This window comes from Scyliorhinus canicula, chromosome 3 (assembly GCF_902713615.1).
Source record: "Scyliorhinus canicula chromosome 3, sScyCan1.1, whole genome shotgun sequence".
In the NCBI taxonomy this organism is placed as follows: domain Eukaryota; kingdom Metazoa; phylum Chordata; class Chondrichthyes; order Carcharhiniformes; family Scyliorhinidae; genus Scyliorhinus; species Scyliorhinus canicula.
In genome coordinates, this window is record NC_052148.1 from 85,224,513 (window position 1) to 85,250,854 (window position 26,342).

A 26,342-nucleotide genomic window follows, 5' to 3' on the forward strand; every position below is an offset into this window, starting at 1 on the left:
CTCTTCCTGTTGATTCCCTTGTCTCACATTTCTTTTACTTTGTCATTAACATTTTTGATCCATGGATATTTAAGGACACATACCTTCAAATCAAGTAGAGGAAGTGAGGAACTCAAAGTTGCAAAATAGTACATTGTGCTATGAAGATTCAGATTTTGAGTAGAAGAACTCAAGACTTTCTGGCACCTGAGAGATTGGAGCTATTCGGTTCAGTTTGGTTGTATACTGCCCAGTGGCGGACAGTGATTGAGTTCAGCCAGGTGGGGGTTTTCAGAGGATCCAGGAAGAGAGAAGGTCCTGGACTCTGAGAGAAGAAGCTGTGAGTTGCTCTCTCTCTTGTTCTCCAAAAATACTTCCTGCCTGCTGTTTCTGAATCTGTAGAGAAGTCTTGAGATCCTGATGAATCTGCAATGAAAACCATTACGAACTGAAAAAAACTACCTCATCCAACTGAAGGTCTACGTGAAAGAATGAAACTGGAAGACATCTATCTGAAACAGAGACTTTTATCCTTTTGCTTTTTGTATTATTTTTGTTAGACCCCTCTCTCCGCTTTATTTATCCGTCTTGTGTGTGCGTGTAGAGGATAAGGCAAGTTTGGGGGGGGGGGGGGGGGGGGTGTTAGGAATTAGATAATAGTTAACCAGTTGTATTTGCTGCATATTTAATTATTGCTATTAATAAAAATGCATTGTTAAAATTTACAACCTGGTGACTAGTTGTTAGGCAACCAAACAATTCGGGTATTTTCCAAATAATTGATAGTTAATTTCAATTGTTTTGTGACTCCGGGTCAAGTGGGGCTGGAATTGACTGCGCACTAGCCCAGGGTGTTGCAGCATTTGTCTCTGACTAAGAACTGATATCGTTCCAAGTTGTTCCAAATTTGTCAATCTTAAGAGTACAGAAAATATTTTGTGATTTAAAAAAAATAATATATTTATTTATTCTCCTCCTTTTACGCATTTTCTCCCCAATTTACACCCACCAACAATAAACAATAATCAGTAACAAATATGTCAATCCCCATATCAATAACAACGATCCCATCCTCCCACCAAACCCCAAACATTCACCACATGTTCACATAAACAACTGACAAAAAGGAATCAGAAATCCTCCATTAACACCCAACCCCTCCCCCCAACTAATGTTCGATGTTACCCAGTTCTTGAAAGTGCATAATGAATTATGCCCATGAATTGTAGAACCTGTCCTTCCCCCTCAGTTCAATTAACCTTCTTAAGCGTCAAGAATTCCAACAGGTCCCCCTGCCACGCCAGGGCACAGGGTGGAGAGGTTGCTCTCCATCCCATCAGGATCCACCTTCGGGCGATCTACGAGGCGAAGGCTACAACATCTGCCTCCGCACCCATTTCCAACCCTGGCTGGTCCGACACCCTGAATATGGCCTCCCGGGGGCCCGGTTCCAGTTTCATGTGCACCACTTTAGAAATTATCCTAAAAACCTCCTTCCAGTAATCCTCTAGCTTGGGACAGGACCAAAACATATGAATGTCGTTGGCGCCCCCCCCCCCCCCCCCCCCCCCCCCACAGCGTTCACACACACCTTCTACTCCTTCGAAGAATCGGCTCATCCTCGCCCTCGTGAGGTGTGCTCTGTATACCACCTTGAGCTGTATCAGCCCCAACCTTGCCCACAAGGTGGAGGCATTCACTTTCCGGAGCACCTCGCACCTGAACCCCTTCTCCATATCCTCTCCCAACTCTTCCTCCCACTTTGCTTTGATCCCTTCCAGCCGTGCCTTCTCCTCCTCCAAGATAGCTCCGTGGACGGCTGACACTACCCCCCCCCCCCCCCTTCTCCAGTCCCCCTGTCATCAGCACCTCCTCCAGCAATGTGGAGGCCAGTTCCTCCTGGGAAGTTCTGTATCTCCTTTGTAGCAAAATCTCGAACCTGCATATATCTAAACATTTCCCCCTGCTCCAGCCCATACTTCGCTTCCAGCTCCTTCAGTCCTGCAAACCGACCCCTAAGAAACAAATCTTTTAGTATCCCCTTCTCCTCCCATTTCCTAAAATTTCCATCCCATCTCCCTGGCTCAAATCTGTGGTTCTCCCGAATCGGCATTTCCCTTGACCCTGCCCCCAACCCGAAGTGTTGGCGGAACTGCCTCCAAATTTTCAATGAAGCTATTATTACCAGACTCTGAGTACTTCCCCGGGGCTGATTTTTGTTTTTCTAAATATCAAGTACTCACTGTTCAATGTGCACTGACTTTCCCTGTTGGTAATTACAGAGTGAAAAAGCAATGAACCTGTAATGTTTTCTAGTTTTCGATCTCTTGCCACCTTCCTGTCTATTTTCAAAACCGCCTCCAAGCCCATTCATTGCTCTGAGCCTGTCTTTGCCCCTCCCCATCCTACGTTCTCCATTGTTCCATTCCCACTTTGTCAAATCTGAACAGGTAGTGACTTATTGGCACTTGTGTTAGTGCCAGTTTCCCCAAAGAAACTATTTGCACAAAGCCTTTCCTGTTTCCCTGAACGTCGTATTTTATCTTAGGAGGGGCATTTTACGCTGGATGAATTTTTTGATTAATTCTGGTGTTTCAGATGATGAGTGCTTATTTCACTTGGTTAAAACTCCATGAACTTTTAGAAAAATACTATATTCCGCATAATCTTTTAAAGCAAGATTTAAAAATAATTATTTGTCCATATTTCAGCCTCATGTTTGACCATCGCCCACGGTCCTGGCGGGAGCTGCCATTGCGGTTTGCTGACTTTGGAGTGCTTCACCGTAATGAGCTGTCCGGAGCACTGACGGGCCTGACTCGAGTCCGCCGGTTCCAGCAGGATGATGCCCACATTTTCTGTACCATGGAGCAGGTATAATCGTGAATCATTCATCTTATTCAGGTTTCACACATATTGTCCTGAATTGTTGAAATGACTGGTGTGTGATTCTCGTGACAAGTTTTTTGTTTTACTTTTTAAAAACTTGTGTCAAAGCCAATAGTGCAAGACCCCAGGAAGGCTGAGGAAAAAATGATGGGGTAAATTGAGAATATGTAATTGCATCACCAGGTTTTGGATTGCAGGAGGAAGGGAAGGAATGAGGTGAAGTATTTGACTCGCTTAAAGCCTAAAGCAAGTTGTTGATGGGAAGTTTTCCCCAAAGCAAGGCAGTACAATAAGTGACAACAAAAATAGAACATGCTGGAAAAACTCAGCAGGTCTGGCAGCATCTGTGGAGAGAGGAGCAGAGTTTATGTTTTGCATCCTAGGACTCTGTTCAGAGCTCAACAGTGGGGGAAATGTGATGGATTATATACTGTACAAGTGGGGATGGAGCACCTGGAGCAGAGTAGAAGGTCAGTGATTGTTGGGAGTTAGGAGAGATTGCAATCAAAATGTGTAGGCCATGAGACAAGAAGCGTTAATGAGAGAGGGTACTAGCAGTTGCAGAAGTAAGATATCAGAATTTGTTAATGGAGAGCAAACGTCAGTGGTCAGTGAAAGACTGATGGATATCACGTTCTCTGCAGAATTCGATTTGAAATAAGGCAACAGAAATTAATACAAGTGTTTTAATTCAAAGTGGAATAAAACCACTTCAGCTAAAGGCCGTCCAGAAGTCACCATTTGCTGGGAGAAACGCCTAGCTGACTTCAAGGATCATTATGACATTCCAAACAAATACAGGATAAGGAAATCCTTGCATTGACACATGTAAATTCTATAAATCATTCCCCTACAACTATAATTATTCAAACCATGAAGATGAGGAACATTCTTCAGATAAACAATACAACAGATCTTTCCTTAACTATATTCTTGACACTTAGAATAACACCCTCAAAGAAGTGTCTGTTTGACAATCTATATATCTAAGAAACATGGCAACATTAAAAAGAGACAGATCTCTATACGAGACCCTCTTTGCCAATATATCTTAAGACACCTGACATTCCCGCAGACACTAAGATCATTAAAACGCTTATTGATGATAATACATCAAATTAGCCATTTGGCTATAGGCAATTAACCAGCAATAAGTGATAAGATAACAGAAACAGTTCTTGACCGATTAGAAGATTTTATGTATAAAAAGAGGGCCATTTTGGCATAGAGGTACCTTCTCACTCCCCTGCGGAAGTGTGGGTCAAGCTTGCCTCGTCAAAGAAAGACCATCATGGTTTTGTAAGTTTGTTTCTGTTAAACTTCTCAGAGATGTATTAGAAATTGATAGGAAATACTTTAGAATTTTCCATGTTCTAGATATCTCATTCTCTTAAGAGAAGTTAGCAGTTAACGGCTTTATATTATTCACATAACTAAAGACTGTTAATCAATTTATATTTTTTAACTCTGCAATTCTGTATGTATCAATTGATTAAATAAAAATTATAATGTGTCGACGTACAAAGTTTAAAATCCTCGGAAGTCTTAAACGACAAGGACCCACGACGACAGAGGTAACAATTTATGAGTGACGCATCTGAACTTCTCCCATAAAAAGTAACTGAGATCCTGTTTAACTATCTGAGCCCTGGAAAAGCATTCTCCCTTCATGAGATCTATTTTTGAGTCTTGGCAGAGAAACAGATTTCCCTCTTGGTGGTTTAACCTAAATCATAGGTTAATAGTAAAGTATTATCAGGTCCGGAATAACCTAAATCCATCACAAGACATGGAGGCAGAAGGATGAGGTATTTTGCATTGGAACAAAAAATGTTTAGGGTATTAAAAAAGAAGTGAAGATGGAGGAGAAAGGTCACAGTCTGAAGTTGTTGAACTCACACTGGAGGCTGTAACGTGCCTGATCGGAAGATGAGGTGCTGCTCGTCCAGTTTGCATTGGGCTTCACTAGAGCATTGCAGCAGACCAAGGGTGGACTTGTAGGCATAAGAACAAAATGGTGAATTGAAATGGCAATGGTCAGGGTCATGCTTGCGGGCTGAGCAAAGGTGTTCCCAAAGTAGTCACCAGTCTGTGTTTAGTCTTCCCGGTGTAGTGGAGACCACATTGGAACCAAAGAACACAGTAGACCAAATTGAAGGAAATGCAAGTGAAATGTTGTTTCACCTGAAAGGGGGTGTTTGGGCCTTGAACAGTGAGGAGGGGATAAAGGGGCAGGTGTTGCACTATCTACGATTGCAAAGTAAGTGCTGTGGGAACGGGGTGAGGAGTTGGGGTGATGGAGGAGTGGACCGTTCACAGAGGGAGCGGTCTCTGTCTAATGCTGACGTTGTGGGGGAGTAGAAGATGTGTTTAATGGTGGTATGCTGGAGTTGGTGGAAATGGAGGAGGATGATTCTCAGCGGTTCTCCACCCTCTCTTATACAATATATAATCGAACACATTTCTCCCTCACTTAACTCTAATGTGGAACTCAACAACTGTTTCTCTCTCTCCACAGACCCGCTGAGTTTTTCTAGCGTTTCCACCTGTTTTTGTTTCGGATTTCAGCACTAACAATATTTTGCTTTTGTTTTAATGCATTGAGTGATTTCAACAGTGAAAACCGAGGACAAAAGCTCAATGAATTTGGAGTCTCGGATAGAGGAAATGGAAAATAGTATTGATAAGTGAGAAATGGACCAGCTATCGGCTGACCAGCTGCTTACAGTGCTTGATTTTCTTCTAAGAGTGTGAGGTCATAGAAAACCTCCAAAGATTGGGTGAAGGGGATGGGTGGGGGCTCGGTCTCTGGAAACCTAAAAAGGAAAATTTATATATAATCTGTCACAAAGTTGTAATAATGCAATGCAAACTGTGCAAGTAGGCAGCACGGGAGCATAATTGTTAGCACTATTGCTTCACAGCTCCAGGGTCCCAGGTTCGATTCCTGCTTTGGTCTCTTGTCTGTGCTGAATCTGCACGTTCTCCCCGTGTCTGTGTGGGTTTCCTCCGGGTGCTCTGGTTTCCTCCCGCTGTCCAAAGATGTGCAGGTTAGGTGGGTTGGCCATGCTAAATTGACCTTCGAGTCCAAAAAAAGGTTAGATGGGGTTACTGGGGATAGGGTGGAGGTCTGAGCTTGGGTAGGGTGCTCCTTCCAAGGCCAGTGCAGATTCGATTGGCCGAATGGCTTCCTTCTGCACTGTAAATTCTTTGTTTTTTTTCTCCACATGATGCTTGAGATTATAGAATTTAATTGATTTGGTATGAAAAACATTTACTTCTAAAATACAAGCTTTATCGTTTGCGGAGATCTCCTGCTTTAAGAGAAGTAAATTATACAGTAGAAGTGGGTGTGATCAGTCTTAGTATGTCTGAAAGTCACCCTGCTCCCACAGCTTGGATTTATTGAGGTTTTTGTTTCTGTAGAAGTAAATGCACAAATTTAAAAAAAAAAAAACAAATTGCAACTCTGAATATACTAATACTCTGAATACTTAACTGAATCAATCGTCCAGTATCAAGTATCTTCTCTTGCATTCCCCTGTCATAGTTCTAACAACGGCAGCAATGGTATGTTTCTCTTATCTGCTTTGTATTCACAAACTATTATACATCCAAGTATTCTGAAGAAAACAGGTGGTCGGTAATTTATTTTTTAGAAACATATCTTTTTTTTCCCCAAGATTGAAGCAGAAATTAAAGGTTGCTTGGACTTCCTACGTGCTGTCTATGATGTTTTCGGATTTACTTTTAAACTTGAACTTTCCACTCGTCCGGAGAACTTTCTTGGTGATGTTGAAGTTTGGAACACAGCTGAGAAGGTCAGTAATTCTAATCTAAGCATTTGGACGCTTTTTATTGTTGTTATTGTGCATTATTAATCAGACCAGTATTTGTGTAACCCTTTCTTGCTTCTCTCCACCCGACCTCAGCAACTTGAAAATAGCCTCAATGGGTTTGGTGAGAAGTGGACCTTGAATCCTGGTGATGGTGCTTTTTATGGCCCAAAGGTAACCTAAAATAAAATACTAATACCAGAAATACTTAATATGACAAGCACAAGGTTTCTAACATCTTTTTTAAAAAACATTTTTCCAGATTGACATTAAAATCAAAGATGCTATCGGTAGATATCATCAGTGTGCTACAATTCAGTTGGATTTCCAGTTGCCAATCAGATTTAACTTGACCTATGTGAGGTAAGCCTCCTAAAATGAAGAGCACTTCAAGTAGAAAAGATGTTCATTTTTGAGCTGTTTCATTGGTGATTTAAAACCAATTTAGCATTCTTGTCCCTTTTTAAAGACCATGGACGGGATTCTCCGGTCGCAGACACCGAAATCACATTTGGCCGGAGAATCCCCGTTTGCGACGAAATCAGGTGCAGCTCCGCTTTTGTGATGCTCAGCCCACTCAAAAACGGCGTATGCCGTTGGGAGGGCCTCAGGACTTCACCTGAGGCCCTTCCCCGATGCTCCTCCCCCGACAGGCCCTGTTTCCAATGGCGCGGAACACATATGATATATTTTTTCGTCAACCCCGCATGACGGCTGCAGACTGTGTCCAACGCTGCCACAGTTTGGGGCATGCTGCTGGCCGGGAGGCTTCAGCGGGGACTGGTGGTGGGTGGGGAGGGGCTTTACTGGGGTCATTATTTGGCGGGCCTGGTCCGCGTGCGGCCGGTGCCATGTTGCACGGCGCAGCCACCGCGTGCGCATGTACGGCCGTGGACCCGGCCATTCTCCATCCGTTTCTGGCGTGAGAGCCAGGAGTTTTACCGGGCGCAGCTGCAAGCCCCCAATGGTCCTGGAAACTGCGCCACTGTTCCCGCGCTGGCATCAGCACGTAGGCTGGAAATCGGAGAATCCAGCCCCACATTCCTTGTGCTGTAGGGCGATATGGAGAAAATGAAAATGTATTATGGTAGGTTAAATGATTTCAGTAATCGTGAAATTAAGCAAATTAATTTATTGGGAGTAATTTTGGTGAGTGATTAAAGTCAGCACTAAAGTAGAATGTTCGTTTATCCCCCCCAACCCAAATTAACTATTTTTGATCTTTTTAACTTATCCTATGCTTGTAGCCAATTTGCACTGCTCTGTAACCGTTATTTAAATAGGTCAAAACACTGTTTTTCTTGCATCTTCCAAGCATTTTGCCATCATGGCTTGCTCCATCTAGAAACCTGTGCAAGAACCTGAATCCACCCCTTGGAGGTCATTGTGTAGACAGATATCAAATACATGATTTCTGCCATCAAATTTACTGTAAAGTAATGATGAGTTCTTTGTTTATCTTGGTTGACAGCTTACATAGCATATTTAATTATTCCTCTTATGAAATAAAAGTTAATTAAGATGCATGTTAAATACAGGAAGTATTGAAATTGTTCTACTTTATTTCACAGTCATGATGGTGCTGACCAGAACAGGCCTGTTATCATTCACCGTGCCATCTTGGGTTCTGTGGAACGAATGATTGCAATTTTGACAGAAAGCTATGGAGGCAAATGGTAAGCAAGAACATCTTTTTCTGGGGTCAGTTTGATTTTATTAAGACTAGTGGATTATGAAAGTGTTGCTAATATGTAGATAACCTTTGAAGCAAATTTTAATAAATATCTTATTTATAATATGCACACATGTTGGCTGCTTACTGATATCCTATGTGTTACAGTGAGTAACTACTGATTTGAGAGCCATTTAATCTGCCAGTAGCGAATAAAAATAAACATGAGACAATGGCTGACATGCTGAGATACGAGGACTGTGCTTATCAGTTGGGACCTGCGTGTCCCATGTACTGCAGATCTCATTGGGGTGAGATCAATGCTGCTGGAAGTGCTTTTGCACAGAATGCTGACAGCACTTTTAGCTGTTGCTGGGTTACTTGAGCTGAACCCTGGGTAAATGCTCAACTCCTCGGATGTGGTTCTATAATGGAAGCAAGAGGGTAAGTTGTCTGGGCTCAATCTTTCAACTCAAAACTGTAATTGAAGAGCGTTGCATAGATGCTGTTGTCAAGCATGTTAAAATCACTGTCCTTTCAATCGACTACTCCTGATTCCAGCATCCTGATCATGCTGGTTGTAACCAACAGCCTCAATCTAGTTGTTTCTGCTTTACTATCTGTTGACACATACACCAGAGGGATCAGACGAATAATTTTAATTTCTGAGAAAGCAGAAAAAGGAAGTGAAAGACAATGAAATGGTATGATCTAATTGCCACAAAATCAGAAAATTGAGATAAATATTGCAATTAATCGTAAGTCAGTGTTCAGCATTTTTTTGTCAGGAAAGAATTAGCAATGCAAAATGAGATGCCTTGAATGTCAAGGTCTCAAATTATTACTGTCATTGCCCAAATTCAAAATCATGGAATGTGATCCATAAACATCAATAAATATCCTGGAAGCTCATGTAATAAAAATGGAACTTAGCCTTGGTTTACTGCATATGTTGTGATTATGAATTTTTTTGATTCAAGTTAACTTGTAAGTAGATTTAGCCCAGTGCTCCAAATGATTGCACACCCCTGATTTAGTGATGTGTAGGGTAGGGAGTGTCATCAGTATGTTGAGTTCCTGATTTTTAACTGAATGACCTGGAGGGATTTTTAAGTTCTTCCTCCCCCAGGGTGGGAGAATTGACCTGCATCAGTCTTGTTAAAGTTGATAGATGTCTGGGAGTAAATAACATACACTCAAGCAAGAGTGTACAGAGCTACAATTATCTGAAATATGCTGCAATTTCTACTTTGCAGGCCTCTCTGGCTATCTCCATGTCAAGTTATGGTTGTACCTGTGGGACCTACATGTGAAGAATATGCACAAAAGGTAAAGTCTGTCAAGCTATAAATGTTGTATAATTCCCTATATTCTGAAGTATTAGACATTATTCAGAAACAAAACTGCAGTGCTCTTTGTAGGATTCAGATTAATGTTTGTATTTGTTTACATTTCAAGTAGAGTTTCTATCTTTGGCATGTTCTTGAAGCAAGTAATTTGAATTTTGGGGACCTCTTACAAATGAGAAAAATCCAGAGTTGTTGAACCCAAGTTTCACTTAAGCTCCTTCATGTGGCTAGCTCAAAGGGATAAGGAACAGGAGCAAGGAACTTCTTAGCAGCTTTCAATTTTGCGTGTAAATTTGTGTGAAGAGTGGCAGAAACAATTCAATTTTGGGTATTTAATCCATTCCTTATGATAGACTTGCTATTATTGAGGGAAAAGGTTTGGAATCAAAGACCAAAATAAGAACATATGAAATGGGAGTGGGTCAAATAGCCCCTCACCAGCTTTACCATTCAAATAAGATTATGGGATAAACTTTACTAGATGGCTTTACTGTACCATCCTATTCTCTGATCCCTCGGTGTGTAAAAACCTCTCTCTCGTGACAGATGAGATTCTGCATTATACTAATTAATGAGCATTCACAGGCCCTTGGAGTAGAGTATTTCAGAGATTCACAACCTTCTGAGTCAATAAATCTTTCTTGTCAGTTTGTCTCTTAGCACTGGGCTACCTTGCTGGGAAGACAAAACAGGAGCTATGAGGGGTGAAATGCCGTTCGTGCTGTCCACCAATTTCTTTCTGGATTGGAAACGTAATGGGTCGTGACCTGGCGCTCACTTAGAATAACATGGAGTTCGCTGTTTAAATGCCTGCTCAAGTTTCCCTGTCGTGGCTAATTACATGGAGGCAGGTGTGTTCCTGAAAGATTTGGGAACCACGCCAAGATAAATCAGGTTCTGAGCCTTCGGGGAAGCTTGCTGTGAAGCCAGGAACCTTTTGACAGGTTTAAAAGCTCTTGCTAACTTCAGCCGTCATACTGTAATGGTGCTTGATGATTTAAATATTTGATAATAAACTTTTAATAATCTTTATTATCACAAGTAGGCTTACATTAACACTGCAATGAAGTTACCGTGAAAAGCCCCGAATTGCCACATTCCGCCGCCTGTTTGGGTAGACGGAGGGGGAATTCAGAATGTCCAAATTATCTAATAGCCTAGCACATCTTTAGAGACTTGTGGGAGGAAACCGGAGCACCCGGAGAATACTCACGCAGACACAGGGAGAACATGCAGACTCTGCACAGACGGGAATCGAATTTGGGATCCTGGTGCTGTGAAGCGACAGTGCTAACCACTGTGCTACTGTGCCACTCATAATATGTTTGCAATGCTGTGATTGGTAAAATGACTTTGTCTTTAAAAGTTGAGATCATTAAGTTGAACAGGGTTCAGATGCATTAAGTCCTTTCTCCAGTGATAAAGACCTCTTTTACATTCTACAGTATGGAGCATCAGATATGAATGTATGTAAGGAACTTGTGCTTTGATTTTTAGGAACTCTTTTAGTATGCATTCAAAATTCCCTTTGAAAAGAGAATTTCTTTCTTACATTTTCACAAAGACTATCAAATACAGGTCGTGCAAGCTCCATTGCAGAAACCTTAAATCCTCATAACACTGCGTAATTTTGTTCAGATTACTACAAGGTAATATGACTGTCGAACAAAGCTAACAGTTCCATTCAAGGTGTAAACCCCCCACCCCCCCACAGGAGGAATGTATTAACCAGTCTTGCAGCTCAACCAAGCATTCATCATGAGGTCATCTGGAAACTGTAGTAACAGTAGATGGTCTTACTATGAATGCTTGGCTGAGAAGAGTCCCAAATGCATTCAGCCCCTTATGTTACACAACTTCAAGGGGACCAGTGACTTTTTGATTGAGTTTTATTAGCTTGTAAAAGTTCATCTTTCTTTTGAAGTGGTTTTTCAATACCAGTTTGTTTATTTGGAAAAGATTAAGACATTCAGATTAAATGTTTCTTCAATGGGACGTCAACTGCTTGTGTTTGACAGCCTTAGGAGCATTTAAGAATGGCAATTTTTAAATGAGTTTTTTATTTCATGAGCATTTCAAAAAATTTGCTCGTGTTAATTTGTTAGTGGCTCATTGGTTGTGTACCGAATGCGCACTGGGTGAGAGGGCATGACGGGAGGGCTAGAGGGCCAAACAGCCATGAATACATCTGGGCCAGTGTCTCAGTAACGGATGTGGGCCTTCTAATATGCTGGCCTTGCTATCTGCTCACATATGAACATATGAATTAGGAGCAGGAATTGGCCCCTCAGCCCTTTGAGCCAGTTTCACCGCTCAATGAAATCATGGCTTATCTGATTGGACCCTCAACTGCACATTCCTACTTATACCTGGTAATCTTACACCCCTTTGCTTATCAAGAATCTTTCTAGCTTTGCCTTAATGTTCGAAGACGCAGCTTCCAAAGACTCACTAGCCTCTGAGAGAAAAACATTTTCCTAATCTCTGTCCTAAATGGATAACCCCAATTTTAAATAGTTCTGTATTTTCCCACAAGAGGAAACGTCCTTTACACATCTACCCTGTCATAAGAACTAGGAGCAGGAGTAGTCCATTTGGCCCTTCGAGCCTGCTCCACCATTCAATGAGATTGTGGCTGATCTTTTGTGGACTCAGCTCCACTTTGCCGTCCGAACACCATAACCCTTTATTCTTCAAAAAAACTATCTTTATCTTGAAAACGTTTAATGAAGGAGCCTCAACTGCTTCACTGGGCAAGGAATTCCATAGATTCACATCCCTTTGGGTGAAGAAGTTCCTCCTAAACTCAGTCCTAAATCTACTTCCCCTTATTTTGAGGCTATGCCCCCTAGTTCTGTTTTCACCCGCCAGTGGAAACAACCTCCCTGCATCTGTCCTATCTATTCCTTTCATAATTTTATATGTTTCTGTAAGATCCCCCCGCATCCTTCTAAATTCCAACGAGCACAGTCCCAATCTATTCGACCTCTCCTCGAAATCAAACCCCCTCAACTCTGGGATTAACCTAGTAAATCTCTTCTGCACACCCTCCAGCGCCAGTACGTCCTTTCTCTGGTAAGGGGACCAAACCTGAACACAGTACTCCAGGTGTGGCCTCACTAATACCTTATACAGTTGCAGCATAACCTCCCTAGTCTTAAACTCCATCCCTCTAGCAATGAAGGACAAAACTCCAGTCGCCTTCATAATCATCTGTTGCATCTGTAACCCAACTTTTTACGACTCATGCACTAGGACATCCAAGTCCCTCTGCACAGCAGCATGTTTTAATATTTTATCATTTCAATAATAATCCCTTTTGCTGTTATTCCTACCAAAATGGGTAACCTCACATTTGTCAACATTGTCACATCTGTCAAGACCCCTACGGTTCTTATATTTAAATTATGTCGCCTCTTACTCTTCCAAACTTCAGCAGATATAGACAACCCTTTCATTCCAGGTATTATAATAAACCGTCTCCTAATGCATGTATATCCTTCATTAAATAACGAGGCTAATACTGTACACAGTACTCCAGATATGGTCTCACCAATTCCCTGTATAACTGAAGCCACACTTCTCTGCTTTTGTATTCGATTCCCGTTTCAATAAATTGTAACATTCTATGAGCTTTTTTAATAACTTGCCTATCACTAAATATTAACCTTTTTTGATTTATGCTTTAGGATACCTAGGTCTCTCTTCATCTTAGTGCTCTGCAATCTCTCACCATTTAGATAATGTTTTTTTTATTATTCCTGCCAAAATGGGCATTTTCATATTTTCCTACATTACATTCCATTTATCAGATTGTTGCCCACTCACTTAACCGATCTATATCTCTTTGTAGCCTCCCTGTGTCCCCTTAACAAATTACTTTCCTACCAATCTTTGTATCAGTAAATCTAGCAACCACATCATCGGTCTCTTCATCCAAATCATTTATATAAATTGTAAAAATTTGAGACCCCAACTCTGATCCCTATGGCAGACCACTCATTTATTACATCTTGCCAAGCAAAAATTTACCCACTTATGCCTACTCTCTTTCCTATTACCTGGCCAATCTTCTATCCTAGGTACTTGCCAGCCAGCAGTTCCAACAATTTGCTCAGTACTAATTCCCTGGTGATAGTAATTGTCCCCTTCCATTTCCTGATTTACATCGGTTTCTGAGATGTTACTTGTACCCTCTTGAGTGAAGACTGCTGCGGAATACTAATTCGATTCATCTGCCATCTCCTTTGTTTCCATTGATAATTCCCTAGGTTCACTTCCTTAACTTTCTTTTTAAAAATATCTATGTAAACTCTTACTATCTATATTTCTGGCTAGCTTTCACTTGTACTCTAATTTTTCCTTCCTCATTAATGTTTGTTATTTTTTGCTGTTTTATATATTCTGTTGAATCTTGTGACTGGCCACCCATTTTTGCACAATTGTATGATTTTTCTTTAAGTTTGTTACTATCTTTAATAGTTTTAGTTAACCACATAGTGGGTGGTCCCCTTGGAATTTTTCTTCCTTGTTGGAATGTTTCTGTTCTACGTATTCGGAAATATACCCTTTAACATCTGCCACTGCATCTACATTGACCTATCCCTTAATCTAAATTGCCAGTTCACTTTAGCTATATCTGCTTTCATCCCTCATAATTGCCCTTATTTAAGTTTGACCAAAAGTACTGGGTGAATGGGCTGCCTTTTAGAAGTTCGGACCATAATGATGGGAAATGGCATGATCCACAGTTCCCAAACTGAAGACAAACATTTCACCCTGTAACTCCTACTTCAGACTCAGTCAGGAGAAACAGCTTCTCAGCATTTAAATTCACTCCCTTCACCACCGACGCACAGTAGAGGCAGTGTGTACCTTCTACAAGATGCACAATAGGAACTCAACCAAGGCTCCTTAGGCAGAACCTTCCAAACCCACAACCACTAACATCTAGAAGGACAAGCAGCAGATACCTGGGAACCCCCACCATCTGGAAGTTTCATAGTCATAGATGTTTACAGGGGCAACACGGTGACCTAGTGGTTAGCACAGCTGCCTCACGGCACTGAGGTCCCAGGTTCGATCCCGGCTCTGGGTCACTGTCCGTGTGGAGTTTGCACATTCTCCCCGTGTCTGCGTGGGCTTCGCCCCCACAACCCAAAAATATGCAGAGTAGGTGGATTGGCCCCACTAAATTGCCCCTTAATTGGAAAAAATAATTGGGTAATCTAAGTTTATTTTTTTTTAAAAGAAAAAAAATAGATGTTTACAGCATGGAAAAAGGCCCTTCGGCCCAGCTGGTCCATGCCGCCCACTTTCTGTCACTAAGCTAGACCCACTTGCCTGCATTTGTCCCATATCCCTCTATACCCACCCTGCCCATGTAACTGTCCAACTGCTTTTAAAAGGCCAATTGTACCCACCTCTAGCACCCGTTCCCTCCAAGCCACTCCCCATCCTGACTTGGAAATGTCGACGTTCCTTCACTGGCGCTGGGCCAAAATCCTGGAACAGCCTCCCTAACAGCACTGTGTGTGAACCAACGCCATATGGATTGCAGCAGTTCAAGAAGGCAGGTCAGCACCACCATCTCAATGCCAATTCGGGATGTGTAATGAATGTTGGCCTATCCAGGGAAACCCATATCCCTTGAATGAAATAAACCTCTTTTAAATCGTGCAAGACATGTTTTGAGCTTTAATTATATCAGATCTCACTCTTCTCAACTTATAGGGTCATTCTACTCAATTTCACCTCATTGGATAGCACTTTTACCCCAGGAATCAATGTAGTGAATCTTAGTTAAGCTCTCTGTAGGGCAAAGATATCCCTCCTTATGTAAGAAACCCAATATGTACACAGTACTGCAGGTATGGGCCGGCATTCTCCCCTACCCGACGTGACGGAGGGTGCCGGCGTAGGGGAGTAGCCACCTGAGTACCAACCACTCGGGGGTCGGGCCTCCCCAAAGGTGGGGAATTCTCCACACTTTTGGGGGCCAGCCCCGCGCCGGAGCGGTTTGCACCAGAAGACTGGCGCAAATAACCGGCGCTGACGTCACTGCCGGCGCATGCACGATGTGGGGTTCTCTTCCGCTTCCACCATGGCGGAGGCCGTGGCGGTCGCGGAAGGAGAAATAATGCACCCAGGGCACTGGCCCGGAGTCTGAGAGGGGGGCCCCGATCGCGGCCCAGGCCACCGTGGGGCACCCCCCGGGGTTCGATCGCCCCCCCCCAGGACCCCGGGGCCCGCTTGCGCCTCTGATCCCGCCGTTCCAGAGGTGGTTCAAACCTCGGCGGCGGGAGAGGCCTCCCAGCGGCGGGACTTCGGCCCATCCGGGCCGGAGAATCACCGCAGGGGCCTCTCCGATCGGAGTGGTAAGATTCCCGCCACCGCCACTTCCTGGGTGGCGGAGAATCTCTGCCACGGCGGGGGCGGGATTTTCGGCGGCCCCAGGCGATTCTCCGACCCTGCTGGGGGTCGGAGAATTTCGCCCCTGGTCTCTATATAATTGTAGCAAGGTTTTTTTACTCTTAATCCTTATTGCAAAGGGACTGAAAACACACCATTTGCTTGATGTATCTGTATGTTAACTTCTGTGACTTATCAGATATTAAATGGAAATGTGTGTTGGAAAATAGACACCCTGTAATTTGAAAGCTGAAGTGTTGAACTAATTATAGTTGGCAGCAGAAAATGTCATCTCATCAAAATACAAACAGGATCTAGCTACTTCAAAGTATTTCATGGCAATTGAGGTAAACAGTTGGACAGCACGATAGCACAGTGGTTAGCATTGCTGCCTCATGGCGCTGAGGATACATGTTCAATCCCGGCTCTGGTTCACTGCCCGTGTGGAGTTTGCACATTCTCCCTGTTTTTACGTGGGTTTCACCCCCACAACCCAAAGATGTACAGGATAGGTGGATTGGCCCCACTAAATTGCCCCTTAATTGGAGAAAATGAATTGGGCACTCGAAATTGTTTTAAAAACTGAGGTGAACAGGAAAGTTCTGAGTCTGAAAGTTATTTTACTGTGTGCATATCTGAAATGATGATGGCCCTGCGGTTGAATTTTCTTTGTTCTCATTTGTAGCTGATGGTCTTATCAGTCTGATTCATAGTTTGAGGATGAGGGGTAAACCTTTTAGGACTGAGGTGAGGATAAATTTATTCACCCAGAGAGTGGTGAATCTGGAATTCACTAACACAGAAAGTAGCGAGGCCAAAACATTGTGATTTCAAGAAGGAATTAGATATAGCTCTTGGGACTAAGGGGATCAAGGGATATAGAGGGAAGATGGGATCAGGGTATTGAACTTGATGATTAGCCATGATAATGAATGGCGGAGCAGGCTTGAAGGGTCTTTGCCTGTACCTATTTTCTATGTGTGTTTATATGTATGATTCACTTTGAAGCATGATGCTGTGACTTCAAGTAAACCTTCAATGCTGCCATTTTAAGTCATCACTCTAGTTGTGGTTGCATTCCTGAAAATTGCAACTTTAACGTGATCATAGGTTCTCTGCTAAAGTCAGAGTTGAGTTCCTTTGGACGTTTCTCACCCAGAGGAAAACGATGTACAAATTGAAATACTGTACCATACATATGCAGCACTGTGTATTCCTGAAATAATTTGAAAAATAAAATACATCAGTAAATATAAAAGAAATACAATATACAAATTAAATTATTTTAAAGAATTACAGTACTCTCCGTGCACAATATGTTTAGATTGACCGGGCTTCATCTAGTGGCAGAAGATAGTCCGTGCAGTTAGCAGCAACAATAGCTTCTGCCACTAGATGGAACCCAGGGCTTGGAGTGAGTTCAGAGGCAGGAGCCAGAATTTGGGAGCCACATAAGATCAGATTCTGAGGACTTGGGTAAGAACAGTGGCCAGGAGGCGAGGAGGGAAGAAAAACAAGCAAGGCCTGGAGCAGGAGCAAGAGGGACTGAGGGCAAGAGTAGAACTGCTACGGGAAAAGTCATGTGAGCATATATGCCACAGAAGAGGTCTGGCAAATGTATTAAAGTGAAACTGGCAACGTTAAACAGATATATTGACGTTACTTTATTAACATTAGGTGAGTCTGCATTAAGCGAGGATTTGCTGTAGACTTTCTGATGGAAAGCCAAATCAATAATATTTTTCAAAGTTTTATTCAGTTTTCTTAATATTTGAAAGACATATTGAGAAGGGGATTGAGCGTGTAGTGATGTTTAATTTCACTACTGGATTTTTCATTCTTCTGAGGACTTTGAGGAAGATAATTAACATTAAAAGATGATGTGATTGTGATAGAACGACACGTCAACGTTGGGTGAAGAGCAGTCTTGATGAATTGAATGGTCTTTTCACTGGAGTTTCTCATTAGCAATTCTTATAAGGTAATCGGTTACCAAATTTATCTGTGGTAGCAAGTGATCATATTGATTTTTATTCTGGGGCAGCATCGTGACGCTGTGGTTATCCCTGCTGCCTCAAGGGGCTAAGGTCCCAGGTTCGATCCCGGCCCTGGGTCACTGTCCATGTGGAGTTTGCACATTCTCCCCGTGTTTGCGTGGGTTTCACCCCCATATCCAAAGATGTGCAGGGTAGGTGGATTGGCCATGCTAAATTGCTCCTTAATTGGAAAAAATTAATTGGGTAAATACTGATTTTTGTTCTGTTGGGAGCAAAGTCATGGTCACTTGAGGCATTTTGGTTATTTAAAAAATTATAATTTCACAATCATTTTCAGTAAGGGTGTTTCTTTTTACAAATTCATATGACTAGGTTCAGCGGCAGTTTCATGATGCTGGGTTAATGAGTGATGTTGACCTTGATCAAGGATGCACACTGAACAAGAAGATCCGAAATGCACAGCTTGCCCAATATAACTTCATCCTTGGTAAGTTTTTTGCAAATCTTTTTCATAATGTGTTGTTGACGTGGGTTGAAAGAAATGTAAAATCTTTTTGTTTCCTTTTGGACAATATCTATCTTATTCTGTCTGGTATGAATTACATTTTTGAACTAGAGCAATAATTAGTGCTCTAACGGTCTTGATGTTTAACCACTATCCTTTGGAGATGTGGGGGATAAAAGCTGATATCGATAACGTCTTGAAAACTCAAATGGTTCCCTAATGACGTGTTTAAGGAAGGAAAGAAATTGGTTGTTCTTGCCAAGTTTGGCCAACATGGCTCACATCAATATGTTTGGCTCTTAACTCTCCTCTGGACTTCTGAGGTGGCGGATGTGATCATGGGGAATGCACCGGGAGACGCTCCAACTGAAACCCGACCCGTAAAGTGCTAAAACGGCAGTGCTAGTCAAATAAATTGAAGGTATCGTTGAGGAAACATACAGCTAAAAAGAATGCCAAAAAACAACAAAAATAAAAGGGGGTGAGCCAAGTGTGTTCTTCGGACTCCAAAGCTTCATTGGAATTGGCGGGGGACAAAATGGCGCCGGCAAGCGTGGACCCCCCCCACCCTAACAGAGGGCCGGGTGGCCATCAGCCAAGGACATCATGGCGAGGGTGCTGAAAAAGTACCAATGGGAGCTGGCTTGGGATGTGAAAAGGTCAGTAGACAAATCCCTGAACCAAGTTGAAAAGGGATGAACAAAAATATGGAAGCTTGGAGTGACACGGTCAAAAATACACAGCGTGCAGATCAAGGCGCTCGATCTTAGAACATAGAACAGTACAGCACAGAACAGGCCCTTCGGCCCTCGATGTTGTGCCGAGCAATGATCACCCTACTCAAACCCACGTATCCACCCTATACCCGTAACCTAACAATCCCCCCATTAACCTTACACTACGGGCAATTTAGCATGGCCAATCCACCTAACCCGCACATCTTTGGACTGTGGGAGGAAACCGGAGCACCCGGAGGAAACCCACGCACACACGGGGAGGACGTGCAGACTCCACACAGACAGTGACCCAGCCGGGAATCGAACCTGGGACCCTGGAGCTGTGAAGCATTTATGCTAACCACCATGCTACCGTGCTTGTTTGACTCCAGGAAATAAAGTGACCTGGAAATCAGGTCTTGGACAAAACATCTGCCGTGTGAGTTTGCCAGAGGGGACAGAGGGCAACACCCCCACAAATACATAGCCAACATGCTGTTTAGGATGTAGACGAGAAGATTCTCAAATCCGCCCCACCCCCTTCCCTGGAGCTAGATCGGGCTCATCATATGCTGCAACCAAGACCTCATGCAGAGGAAGGAACCTCTTTGAGTAATGATCTTAAGGTTCCATTACTTTAAAGAAAAAGAGCAGATCATACGATGGGCCGGGGGCACCGAGACATTAGATGGGAGGATCACTCGATTCGACTAGCGCTGAGTTGGCAAAAAAAAAGAGCAGCTTTTAACAGGGCGAAATCTGCCCTATTCAAGAACGGCTATCTGATTTGGGCTACTATACCCGGCCCGCCTTAGAGTCTCTATCGAGGGAAAATATCCCTGACCCCCAGACGATGCAAACGCTTTTGTTAGGAAACTTGGTTTGAATTCTGAGTAAGCCCATCTCTATTTTTGTCTAAGTTAAATTGCTGCATGTTAGGAAGTTAAATAATTGATGTTTATATGGTTGAATTGCACTGCAAAGTTTTTACTGTTGAAGTGTTTTTTCCTATTATGCTAATACTGTATATATTGCTCTTACTGTACACGTTACTGGATTGTTTTAAGTGAATTGTCTTTCAATATTGTTAATTTTTCATAAAATATAGGGTCAATTGGGGAGCCTCTTGGGTATAGCTAGAGATGGGCCTAGTTTTTTTTTTAAATTTAGATTAGCCAATTATTTTTTCCAATTAAGGGGCAATTTAGCGTGGCCAATCCACCTACTCTGCAGATTTTTGGGTTGTGGGGGCGAAACCCACGCAGACACGGGGAGAATGTGCAAACTCCACACGGACAGTGACCCAGAGCCGGGATCGAACCTGGGACCTCAGCGCCGTGAGGCGGGTGTGCTAACCACTAGGTCACCGTGCTGCCCTGAGATGGGCCTAGTTAAGGGAAGTTACAAATGTGGATATCCTGCAGCTCCCACTAGCAAACACTCGCGAGGGGGAGTTTAAATTATAGTGTTAGAGTTCAGGTTTTATGCAAATATGGTGTTTTTATTGGGGGTTGCTGGGTTCGGTGAGGTGGAATTGGGGGAGGAGGGGGTTATAGCAGGTAGTCTGACGTCGTGCACTAATTTGTATTTGTCCGGTCTTTTGGACCAGAACAAGCCACTGTCCTGCTGGGATCTCCTCACTGTGGTGTTACATGATTCCATGCTTGCTAAACTACAGGTGTAATGTCTGACCCTGGAGGGAGAGATGGTAGAGGTTCTCCTTTCCGCTGTATAATCTGGAACGTGAGAGGTTTGAATGGACCAGTGAAGCGGGCTAGAGTCTTTGCACATTTGAAGGGTCTAGACCTGGGTGTTGTGTTCCTACAAGAGTCCCACTGGCAGGTGAAGGACCGGATAAGGCTTTGCAAAAATTGGATGGGACAAGTCTTTCACTCAGGCTTTAAAGGTAGGGCTAGGGCCAGAGCCACTGCAATACTAATCGACAAAAAAATAGAATTTACACTCTCCCAGATTTTGGATGACCCCAAAGGGCATTACATTATTGTCTGTGGTTCACTGGAAAACACTCCGGTTATTTAGGAGAATATTTATGCTCTCAATTGGGATGACCCGAGCTTCATAAACTCCCTGGTGAACATCTCCCTGATTTAGACTTGCATCGTATTATTCTGGGAAGAGACTTAAACTGTGTCTTGAACCCTAAACTGGACCGCTCCATGTCCCAATCCTGGCTGCAAACTGGGATGTCCAGGGCATTGACCTCTTTCATAGATAGGATTGGAGTTTGACCTGTGGCGTTTCTGCATCCAAACAGTGAAGATTTTTCTTTTTTTTTGCATGTTTATCACGCCTACTTCCTAATTAATTTTGTTTTTTGTTGTTGACAAATCCCCACCCCCTCCACTCAGTGAGGGCAGCCGAGCAATTATTATCTCGGACCATGCCCCTCATTTTTATTGAATTTTGCTTTGATTTTGACTCCCCTGAGCGTCCGCCCTGGAAACTAAACACCCCTTTGCTGTCTGATGACAAATTGTGTGAGCAATTGTCTGCTGCTATAACAGACTTTATCAAACTCAACAAAAGAGTCAATTTCTCCTTGAACACTCTGGGAAACACTAAAGGCTGACATAAGGGGGGAGATTATCTGATGTGAAACAGTAGAGAGAGGAACGACATAGGCTGGTGGACTCCGTCTTGGAAGCTGACTGGCAATATTCTTTTGTCCCAAAAATTTGCAACTGGAATTTGAATAAAATGGTGCATTAGTTGTGACGTTCTAGGGGCACCTATTAATATGGGGAGAAGATGAGCTGTCTTCTTGTGCATCAGGTAAAGAAGCAGGCTGTCTCCCGAGAAATGCATCCGATTCGTATCAAAGAAGGTAACCTCTTATCAGCTCCCTCCAGGCAAATGTGGTTTTCGGTATGTTTGCCATGAGCTATATGAGTCAGAGCCTCCTCCAGATACCTTCGAGATGAAGAGTTTTCTCGATGGTTTACACATCTCGACCGACCATTGAGAAAGGCAGGAAATGGAAACTGGAATCCCCCCTCAAGCCCAGAAGAAATACAGAAATGTACCTATCGGCTGTAATCCGGCAACGCTCCCGGTCCTGACGGCTTCCCATCCGAATTTTATAAGAGGTTCTCAGAGCAACTAATACCTTTAATTTTAGACATGTTCAATTATTCACTGTCTGGGGCATCACTACCCCCATCCCTTGCTCAAGCCACAATCTTGGTGCTCCTTCAAAATGTGGGTCTTATTGATCCATTTAACTCCTTAGCACTGATAAGCTATTGGCGAAACCTCTGGCAACCCGGATGGTGCTCTATCTTCCAACTATCATAGTGGAGGATCAGATGAGCTTCATAAAGGGTAGACAGTTATCGGCAATGCCTGATGTCTCTTGAACATTGTCCTTTCCCCCTCATGTACTTGGAAATCTGAGGTTATAATATCTTTGGGTGCAGAAAAAGCATTTGACAGGGTGGTGTGGAACTACCTTTTTGCGATATGGTTTAGATTTGGATTTGGGGCCAAATTCTCCTCCAGGGTTGGCCTAATGTACAATACTCCGAAAGCCAACATCCGCACAAATATGACCTCCTCTGAATATTTTCCGGATGAATGGATTCTTTCAAGATTTGGAGAACAAGTGTGAACGCTGATCACTTATACTGGCTAACCACCGCATGCATTTTTGTCTTGTCCTAAGCTTGCTGGATACTGGGCCTCCTTTTTCAATACAATATCCAAGATTTTGAAGACAATATTTGAGGTTTCGCACTCCCTGTTTTCTACTTCGGAGTGAGGGCAGATGTTCTTGCCTTCGTCTCCTTTAATAGTCAGAAGGTGTATATTGCTCAACTGGAGATCCCCCTCACCACCCAAGGCATTCGCATGCGTGGCAGATATATCAGTCTGACATCTGGGGAAAGTCAAATATACTATCAGAAGCTGCCGGGGAGGTTCTACCAAAGATGGTGGCCATTCATTTCTTTCTTTAAACATCTGGGCACGTTAGAGGGTGGGGGGGGGGGGGGGCTTTGTAGGTGGGAGGTAGTTTAGTAATAGGGCGTACCTTGTTCCATTGCACTCGTTAACTTCCTTCCTACTTTTGATTTGGTGGTTTCTTCTATTTTACTTTGTTGTGAAATTTATGATGCATATTTTTGTCTATAATATATATATATTCACAGAATTTACAGTGCAGAAGGAGGCCATTCAGCCCATCGAGTCTGCACCGGCTCCTGGAAAGAGCACCCTACCCAAGGTCAACAACTCCACCCTATCCCCATAACCCAGTAACCCCACCCAACACTAAGGGCAATTTTGGTTACTAAGGGCAATTTATCACGGCCAATCCACCTAACCTGCACATCTTTGGACTGTGGGAGGAAACCGGAGCACCCAGAGGAAACCCACGCGCACACGGGGAGGATGTGCAGACTCCGCACAGACAGTGACCCAGGCCGGAATCGATCCTCGGACCCTGGAGCTGTGAAGCGATTGTGCTATCCACAATGCTACCGTGCTGCCCCATTATTAATTACATATTAATTACTGTTTAAATTTCATAATTCAATGAAATGTTTAATTTTTTTTAATTCTCCTCGGAACTCTGAAGAGTGAGATGGCGATAAATGTCATGTTAGTGAATAACAATAAATACCAATTATGATCTTTAATGAGCCTATTTAAATCAATAGACATTTGTGCAAAGCTGAGACGGGTGCAATATTTTCATTGAGCAAACCTATACCCTGAAACAAAGTAGTTTAAGGCAATTAAGATTCTGAATTGGGGGAATTATTATTTATTTGGCCGTGATTAGAGTAAGTAAATACTCTGCAATGTCATGGCACAGTGCAAATTAACATTGAGGTGTTCGGATACCTCCATACTGGGAAGAGGAGGAAGAGCAGAGAATCATTCTTGTACATCAGCTAGTATCTGGTACGAGTCATCTACTTCATTAACTATTCTGACAGTAACTCCAAAGCATTATCGTTTTGCAATCATGTACATATAATTTTTGTTGGAATCTTTTTAATTGATTTGTGTTTTACCTGGAATTAATTGCTAGAAAGTAGTGACAGTATGTTATTACATTTGCAGTGGTTGGTGAAAAAGAGAAGAGCAGTGAAACAGTCAACGTGCGTACAAGGGACAACAAGGTGCACGGAGAACGCACAATAACAGAAACCATCCAGAGGCTTTTACAGCACAAGAAATCCAGAAGTAAACATGCTGAAGAGGAATTCTGAAAATCTAACAATGGCACTTCTAATCAGCAATCGCAAAATTTCTGTTTGCACAAAACGGTAATGATGAGAGTTGTAGGTTAAGAATTGAAGTTATTTCGATTATGTCTAATGGCAATTTCTTGTAAAGGATTTTGAAAGTACCTCTTGAAAACTTTATTTGTATGTTTCTTTCTTGAATTCATTTATCTGTATTTTTAACAAGTATCGTAATTCACAAAGACACCTAATAAAATAAATTTCCCTGAACATTGATCTTTACATTTGTTGTAAAATGTGTTGTGCGAGTGGGATCAGTTTGTATTGCATAGTAAATGATTGCATTCTTTTTTTCCTTTACGAGTATGAAGAAATGTTTTTCAAGGTCATCTCGAGTGCATGTTCTTCATATGTTCAAGTGAAGTTCATATCTTTGAAGAGAATGTCAGCTTGATTGTCAGCTGCCACAAGATTTCATTTTCCAAATTTTGTTTTTAACAAAAACAAAAGGCTGATTTTTCATCTCAAACAACAACTACTATTGCTTTTTTCTCAGCATGTATATTGCCAGGTTTTGCCTGGGAATGTCATGATTTCAGACTCTATCATACTCCAGACCAGTAAGTAGCAGTTATACTAGCATCATTACTCTTGCCTCAAACCCACGAGATTTGCAACAACTGCATTCAATGTGAAAACTTAAGTAAAAGTACTTGTAGCCAATGTCTATTTATATCCTGTAGTGTGGTTAACCGCTCTCTTTCCCCCCCCCCCCCCCCCCCCCCCCCCAAACAGGTTGGCTGAAATTTGTTCAAGGTGTTAATGACATCAACTTTATTAAAAACCTAACATAAGAAAGAAAAACAACATCTGGAATGAAACTTCATTCTTGCCACAAGGCTGCAAGAGAGAAGCTGACCATGATAATTATGAGATCTTGCATCCCTGTCCCATGATGTGAACGGTCGCATTTACATGTTCACATTCATCCTTTATACATCTCCTCCAAATTCTCTGCCTTCATCTCTGACTCACAGACACAAAAGCTGTGGTGATTTCACAGTCTACCTGGATGTGGTTTCAGCTCTTTTGCTCTTAGGAGAATTCCAGCTCTCAATTCATTCTTTCAGACTCTGGGCAGAATGGGAATTGTCAGAATTTCTGATACCAGTTAATCATCAAGGCCATATTCCAGGTCTCCTGAAGAATTAGTCAACTCTGTAGAAGGTCACCTCCTTGTAGAAACTAGTGCATTCCTGTTCCTTTAACTATCTCCTTTGCTTTCTATCTCCACAAGATAGGAACGCAGATTTGGTGTTTCCTCAAGACCTTGGTTGTGATGAGCTTAATCACAAAACCACACTGACTCTCTCGGCTGGGTGTCTGGTAGCTTGTGTATTCTGTGGCAATTATTGTAGTTCTGGAATGTTACTAATCCTCCCCTTGTCCAAATTTGCTGCTGTCACTCTACCATTAACATCAAGCCAAGGGATCAGCCCTGCTTCAATGAATGCGGGAGGACATGCTAGAAGCAGCGCTAGGCAAAGCTAAAATTGGGTGTCTACGTGGCGAAGCTACATTATGATACAAGGCATTGGTGAAACCACGCCTGGAGTATTTTGCACAGACTTGGTCCCCTTATTTGAGGAAAGTGGCTTTGGAGGCAGTTCAGAGGAGGTTCACTAGGTTGACTCCAGAGATGAGGGGTTAGTCGTCTGAAGAGATATTGAACAGTTTAGGCCTATACTCTCTAGAGTTTAGAAGAATGATGTATACAA

At 42.6% G+C, this 26,342-nt stretch overlaps 1 protein-coding gene across 1 annotated transcript in view; it reads left to right on the forward strand.

Annotated features, from left to right (window-relative positions):
- tars1 (threonyl-tRNA synthetase 1) overlaps nucleotides 1-24,840 on the forward strand; it is a 43,080-nt gene extending 18,240 nt beyond the window's left edge. The window contains exons 12-19 of the mRNA XM_038790839.1: nucleotides 2,691-2,853; nucleotides 6,552-6,689; nucleotides 6,801-6,878; nucleotides 6,967-7,067; nucleotides 8,276-8,380; nucleotides 9,633-9,705; nucleotides 18,506-18,620; nucleotides 24,440-24,840. Coding sequence (XP_038646767.1) covers nucleotides 2,691-2,853; nucleotides 6,552-6,689; nucleotides 6,801-6,878; nucleotides 6,967-7,067; nucleotides 8,276-8,380; nucleotides 9,633-9,705; nucleotides 18,506-18,620; nucleotides 24,440-24,588 — 922 coding nt within the window. The 3' untranslated portion in view covers nucleotides 24,589-24,840. The remainder of the gene's footprint in view (nucleotides 1-2,690; nucleotides 2,854-6,551; nucleotides 6,690-6,800; nucleotides 6,879-6,966; nucleotides 7,068-8,275; nucleotides 8,381-9,632; nucleotides 9,706-18,505; nucleotides 18,621-24,439) is intronic.
- The last annotated feature ends 1,502 nt before the right edge of the window (nucleotides 24,841-26,342 follow it).